A 7,389-nucleotide genomic window follows, 5' to 3' on the forward strand; every position below is an offset into this window, starting at 1 on the left:
TTCTCCACCAAAGACCAATATGATTTTGAAGTAAAAAGAAGGTACATATTTAGATCGGTTTTAGGTAATCATTCACAGATAGTCCCTTTTTATCTAAAGAAAAATGTAAAGGAGCATCTTCCGTTATTAAAAAATCTTTTATAAACAACAAATTTCCCCTGAGGCAAAGAGAAAGTGCTTTGGCCTTTACTGTAAAAAAACAATAGACGTGGATTCTGAAAGACAATGATACACTATAGAGAAATAGACTATAGTATAGAGAAAGGTACACGAACTGGTGTCGGGGGAAATAGTCTTAGAGATATAGACTATAGTATAGGGAATGGTACACGAACTGGTGTCGGGGGAAATAGACCTAGAGATAAAGACTATAGTATAGAGAAAGGTACACGACCTGGTGTTGGGGGAACTTGACCTAGATATATAGACTATAGTATAGGGAATGGTACACGATCTGGTGTTGGGGGAACTAGACCTAGAGATATAGACTATATTATAGGGAATGGTACACGATCTGGTGTTGGGGGAACTAGACCTAAAGATATAGACTATAGTATAGGGAATGGTACACGATCTGGTGTTGGGGAAATTAGAGATATAGACTATAGTATAGGGAATGGTACACGATCTGGTGTTGGGGGAACTAGACCTAGAGATATACACTATAGTGTAGGGAAAGGTACACGATCTGTGGTTGGGGGAACTAGACCTAGAGATATAGACTATAGTAAAGGCAAAAGTACACGATCTAGTGTTGGGGGAACTAGACCTAGAGATATAGATGATAGTATACGGAATGGTACACGATCTGGTGTCGGGGAGAAATAGTCTTAGAGATATAGACTATATTATAGGGAATGTTACACGAACAGGTGTCGGGGGGAACAGCCTTACAGATAAAGACTAGTAAAGGGATTGGTACACGAACTGGTGTCGGGGAGAAATAGCCTTAGAGATAAATACTATTGTATAGGGAATGGTAGACGAACTGGTGTGGGGGGAATAGCCTTAGAGATTTAGACTATAGTATAGGGATTGGTACATGAACTGGTGTCGGGGGAAATAGTCTTAGAGATATAGATTATAGTATAGGGAATGGTACACGAACTGGTGTCGGGGAAACTAAACCTAGAGATATAGACTATAGTATAGGGAATGGTACACGATCTGGTGTTGGGGGAACTACACCTAGAGATATAGACTATAGTATAGGGAAAGGTACACGATCTGATGTTGGAGGAACAAGACCTAGAGATAAAGACTATAGTATTGGGAATGGTACAAGAACTTGTGTTGGGGGAACTAGACCTAGAGATATAGACTATAGTATAGGGAAAGGTACACGATCTGGTGTTGGGGGAACTAGACCTAGAGATATAGACTATAGTATAGGGAATGGTACAGAATCTGGTGTTGGGGAACTAGACCTAGAGATACATGTATAGTCTATATTATAGGGAATGGTACATGATCTGGTGTTAGGGGAACTATACCTTAAGATATAGAATATAGTATAGGGAATGGTAGACGAAGTGATGTCGGGGGGGAAATAGCCTTAGAGATATAGACTATAGTATAGGGAATGGTACACGAACTGGTGTTGGGGGAAATAGTCTTAGAGATATAGACTATAGTATAGGGAATGGTAAACTGGTGTCGGGGGAACTAGACCTAGAGATATAGACTATAGTATAGGGAAAGGTACACGATCTGGTGTTTGGGGAACTAGACCTAGAGATATAGACTATAGTATAGGGAATGGTACACGACCTGGTGTCAGGGTGAAATAGCCTTATAGATGTAGACTAGTAAACAGATTGGTACACGAACTGGTGTCGGGGGAAATAGCCTTAGAGATAATGAATATAGTATAGGGAATGGTAGACGAACTGGTGTCGGAGGGGAAATAGCCTTAGAGATTTAGACTATAGTATAGGGAATGGTACACGAACTGATTTCGGGGGAAAATAGCCTTAGAGATATAGACTATATTATAAGGAATGGTACACGAACTGGTGTCGGGGGGAAATAGCCTTAAAGATATTGACTAAAGTATAGGGAATGGTACACGAACTGGTGTCTGTGGGAAAATAGCCTTGGAGATAACGAATATACTATAGGAAATGGTACACGAATTTGTGTCGGGAGAAAATAACCTTGGAGATATAGACTATAATAATGGGAATAGTACACGAACGAACTGCTGTCGGGGGAAAAAGACCTTCGAAATATCGACTTTAGTATGGCAAATCGTACACAAACTGGTGTCGGGAGGGGGGACAGCCTTAGGATTATAGACTATAGTAAAGGGAAAGGTACACGAACTGGTATCAAGGAGGAAATAGCCTTAGAGATATCGACTATAGTGAATGGTATGGTACACGAACTGGTGTCCAGGGGTAAAATAGCCTTAGAGATATAGACTATAGTATATGGAATGGTATACGAACTGGTGTCTGAAACGGGGAATAGCATTAGAAATATCGACTATAGTAAAGGGAATGGTACACGAACTGGTGTCGGGGGGGGGGGACCTTAGAGATAAAGACTATAGCAAAGGGAATGATACACGAGATATTTTTTCTCGATATCGACACAGATGGACGACTTCACACGAAAATCTATGATAAACGGGGACGATATCAAATTCCCATGACTTTTTCCCAATTGTAACTGTTTTGCTGAGTGTTAATTTGCTATACGACGTGTGACGGTACTTTTCTATCCCAAATTCATGTATTAAGTTTAGATGTTATATTTCTTATTCTCATCTGATTTTGTCAACTGTCTTTAGTTGGTGTTGCCACTGCTGATGGACGTTTTGTCCCCGAGGGTATCACCAGCCCAGTAGTCAACACTTCGGTGTTGAAATGAATATCAATAATGTGGCCATTTTAATAAATTTCCTGTTACAAAACTTTGAATTTTTCGAAAAACTAAGGATTTTGTTATCCCAGGCATAGATTACCTTAGCCGTATTTGGCACAACTTTTTGGAATTTTTGATCCTCAATGCTCTTCAACTTTGTACCTGTTTGGCTTTATTAATATTTTGATGAGAGCGTCACTGATGAGTCTTACGCGACCAAACGTGCCTCTGGCGTACTTAATTATAATTCTGGTACCTTTGATAACTATTTACACCACTGGGTCGAAGCCACTGCTGGTGGACGTTTCGTTCCCGAGGGTATCACCAGCCCAGTAGTCAACACTTCGGTGTTGACATGAAAATCAATAATGCGGTCATTTTAATAAATTTCCTGTTACAAAACTTTGAATTTTTCGAAAAACTAAGGATTTTGTTATCCCAAGCATAGATTACCTTAGACGTATTTGGCACAACTTTTTGGAATTTTGGATCCTCAATGCTCTTCAACTTTATACATGTTTGGCTTAATGAATATTTTGATATGAGCGTCACTGGTGAGTCCTATGTAGACGAAACGCGCGTCTGGCGTACTAAATTATAATCCTGGTACCTTTGATAACTATTTACACCACTGGGTCGATGTCACTACTGGTGAACATTTCGTCCCCGAGGGTATCACCAGCCCAGTAGTCAACACTTCGGTGTTGACATGAAAATCAATAATGCGGTCATTTTAATAAATTTCCTGTTACAAAACTTTGAATTTTTCGAAAAACTAAGGATTTTGTTATCCCAGGCATAGATTTTCTTAGCCGTATTTGGCACAACTTTTTGGAATTTTGGATCCTCAATGCTCTTCAACTTTATACATGTTTGGCTTAATGAATATTTTGATATGAGCGTAACTGATGAGTCTTATGTAGACGAAACGCGCGTCTGGTGTACTAAATTATAATCCTGGTACCTTTGATAACTATTTACGTCTTTTCTGTTTTATTTGTGTGTTATTAGATACATGTATTAGTTTTGTTCAACGAAATTTATACTATATATTTGGTTTACAGTTAAATTCAAAAGAAACACCGACATAATACAATCAATTATCTAATTACTACCACAATTTAATATTAATAAGCACTGTAATTTTCATTGTTATCAATAGATGTAATATCAGTATTACAAATCTAATCTCGAATCAATCCTAATTCTATCTTATTTTTGGGAAACATTTTTTTAAATTCAAATGTTACGTCACTTTGTGAGTTTTTTTTAAGAATTTCAAATGTGACGTCACTTTGTGCTTTGAGGCTTTGGCTAACTCGGCTGTGTATATTTATGTGCTGGATTAGGTTGTTTCATGTAATGTATCCGTTGCTTCTTCTTATTAGCTGCTAAAACTATATCCTTTTTGTAATCCACACTTAAATCGAATATATCTAAATTCACATTTTATTTTATCCAAACTTTGAACCCACACAAACACTTAAGGACACCACTGTCTTCGGTTTTTGCATTAGTATTATACTTTTTATGTCTTTATCCATTTTTGAACACAAAACACATCTAAAAATTATCTCCGAACTTATATTTTTACTGTAATGGGTATATATATTTAGCAAAGTAATGAGAGTGATGGTTAAACATTGAAAAAATAGAGGCATGACAATCATTGTATTATATATTTAGACGATAGCCTAGGGGAAAAGCAAACTCCGAAACAGTGGTGACGTTGCTTCGCTAAACTATCAGTCAACGTAGCGTAGTAAAGAGGACGTAACCGCTGTTTCGGAGTTCGGGGAAAAAGTGGTTTTGATAACGCTTTAGAATCAAATATAGCAATCAAAACCGATTTACAAAGTTTCGGATTTGTTTTTGCGCATACAAAATGCAACTGGTTGCCAGTTCAAACGTAAGAATGGCTAGGTTTTTATGTGACATTTAGGAAGGGGATTTAAGACTCGCAGAGAAACGCATAAATAAAAGCAACAGTAATATATCGCTGTTCGAAATTCATAAAATCGATTAAGAAAATACAGATCCGGGTTATAAACTAAAACTGAGGGAAACACATCAAATATAAGAGAACAACGATACAAAAGAAACACTAAAATGCAACACATACTGAAAATAACTATACTATAATAGAGGCCATTTTTCTAACTTGGTACAGAACATTCGAAGAAAAAATAATGGGTTGAACCTGGTTTTGTGGCTAGCCAAGTCGCCCGCTTGTATGGCAATGTTATATATAACATTAAAATTACAAAAGACATGACAGGACTACAATACAAATAAATGGAAGAACATATAGGACAGAGAAACACACAAATAAACAATACAATAGATTATTAAGACAAGCTTATAGTTGTTAAAGATACCAGGATTATAATTTAATACGCCAGGCGCGTGTTTTGTCTACATAAGACTATTCAGTGACGCTCAGCTCAAACTAGCAAAAAAAGCCAAACAAAGATGAAAGCATGGAAAACCAAAAAAATCTGTCGTGCTAAATACGGCTAAGGTTATCTGCCTGGGATAAGAAAATACTTAGTTTTTAGAATAATTCATTCTTTTGCAAACAGTAATTCATAAAAATGACTATATAATTGAGATACATACATGCATGTTACCACCGAAGTGATGACTAACTACAGAATAAAAACGAATACGTAAAACAATCTAAATGAACACATAAAAACATCACAGTCGAACAACGTATTATATGTTAGCCGAATAGATTGACGCACAAAAGTGACGTCACATTTAACTTCCTTAACATTTCTAAAAAATAGGTTTAAGACTCGGTTTGTAATACTGATATTACATTTATTAATAACAATGAAAATTACAATTCTTTTTAATAACTAATTAGCTGAAAAGCACTTTGGTTATTTTCATTTATCAGTTTATATTTGGTATTAGGCTATTTAGAGTAAAATTGTCACCTGCGTATCCATGTGATAGAATAAATTAACATCCTCGTATTAGGCAATCAAAAATATGGCAATTTAACGTGTAGTATAATAATATGTTATTGTTCTATTGTGAATTTAATAAAACGACAAAATTATTTTACTCAAGTATTAGTATTAACTCTATATTGATTCTTGAAAATTCTAAGAACTTCTGGATTAAAACCTAGGTCTGCTACCGTAATTAATTCTAACATAACTTTTGATTTTTTAACCCTGCACACCACCATACAGACCATATTTAAACTATTCTATTTAATATGTCTGTTTAGTTCACGCATCATTGTAAATATAACGGAATTAGACGAGACTGTTGTTCAAAGTGAGAGGTTTAGCGCTATAATACAAGGTTTAATCCACCATTTTCTACATTTGAAAATGCCTGTATCAAGTCAGGAATATGACAGTTCTTGTCCATTCGTTTTTGTTGTGTTTTGTCATTTGAATTTGCCATGTGATTAGGGACTTTCCGATTTGATTTTCCTCTCAGTTCAGTATTTTTGTGATTTCACTCTATACCACTTGCTAAATTATAATTGTTTTGAATATACATTGAGCGACAAATGTTGTTCATTTGTGACGCTTACATTTTCTGACGCCAAACACGCAGTGTACAATGAATGTGTTTTTTTAATTTAATAAAAGCTTTTTGTAATTTTTTGTAAATGTTTGTTTGTTTTGAGATTGTAACAGTTAGTTAGGAATATGACAATTGTCCATTCGTTTGGTGTGTTTTATCATTTGTTTTTGCCATTTGATTAGAGACTTCCATTTTAGATTTTCCTCTGAGTTCCGTATTTTTGTGATTTTACTTTTGGCTTGTTTCAGTAGTCATTAGAATAATTTTTTATTTCATCATATCTAAAGGTCAGGATAGTTGTGTAAATTGATTGAATAAGGATAAGAAACACAGTTACATGGCGGCTAGAGATTGTGTTCTGAAAACGAATCATAATTATTCGTCAAGTTTGCAACATAGGGCTTTACTCGTTCAGATCAGGTGGTGCCACAGTGGCTGCGAAAACGTTAGCGACAGGTTTTTGAAAAACCACGGCAGATGGAAATCTGACTCGAGTAAATATGGTTATATCGTAGACTCCATAGCAAAACTATTGAAAATTTCTCATGTTTTAGGTTAATGCTACATATTTAGGATCGTATACCCTTTCTTTGTATATTTCTATCACGTTCAACTGGCTGTTGGCAAATTTACATTTGTGTTTTAGTTATATTTAGTCATGGAGGTAATACTTGTATTTTCCAGCGGTTCGTATTGTAAAGAGAGAAAATATTGTATTGTCGTTACATTGTTATTAGGGATGTCAAAAGATCTGGGAATTAATACTCGGATACTCGGTCGTGATACTCGAGTACTCGCGAGTACTCGGATGAATCTTAAACGTCTACTGAAAAGTTGAGATTCTAGGTGGAATGCAGTGTTGTTGTTATTACCTTTCATAAACATATTAACAAAATACAAAATACTACAAAAGTAGCTTGATCCTCTGGTTTTTTTTTTATCATTTAAACAATGAACTAACGACCGCCG

General features: G+C 35.7%; 1 protein-coding gene across 1 annotated transcript; it reads left to right on the forward strand.

Annotated features, from left to right (window-relative positions):
- The first annotated feature begins 225 nt into the window (after positions 1-225).
- Positions 226-1,445, forward strand: LOC139494402 (uncharacterized protein DR_0269-like). The gene is made up of 3 exons (XM_071282566.1): positions 226-385; positions 500-799; positions 1,093-1,445. The coding sequence occupies exons 1-3, from the start codon at positions 226-228 to the stop codon at positions 1,443-1,445; spliced, it is 813 nt and encodes a 270-aa protein (XP_071138667.1).
- The last annotated feature ends 5,944 nt before the right edge of the window (positions 1,446-7,389 follow it).

The sequence above is a fragment of the Mytilus edulis genome, chromosome 11, assembly GCF_963676685.1.
Source record: "Mytilus edulis chromosome 11, xbMytEdul2.2, whole genome shotgun sequence".
Classification (NCBI taxonomy): domain Eukaryota; kingdom Metazoa; phylum Mollusca; class Bivalvia; order Mytilida; family Mytilidae; genus Mytilus; species Mytilus edulis.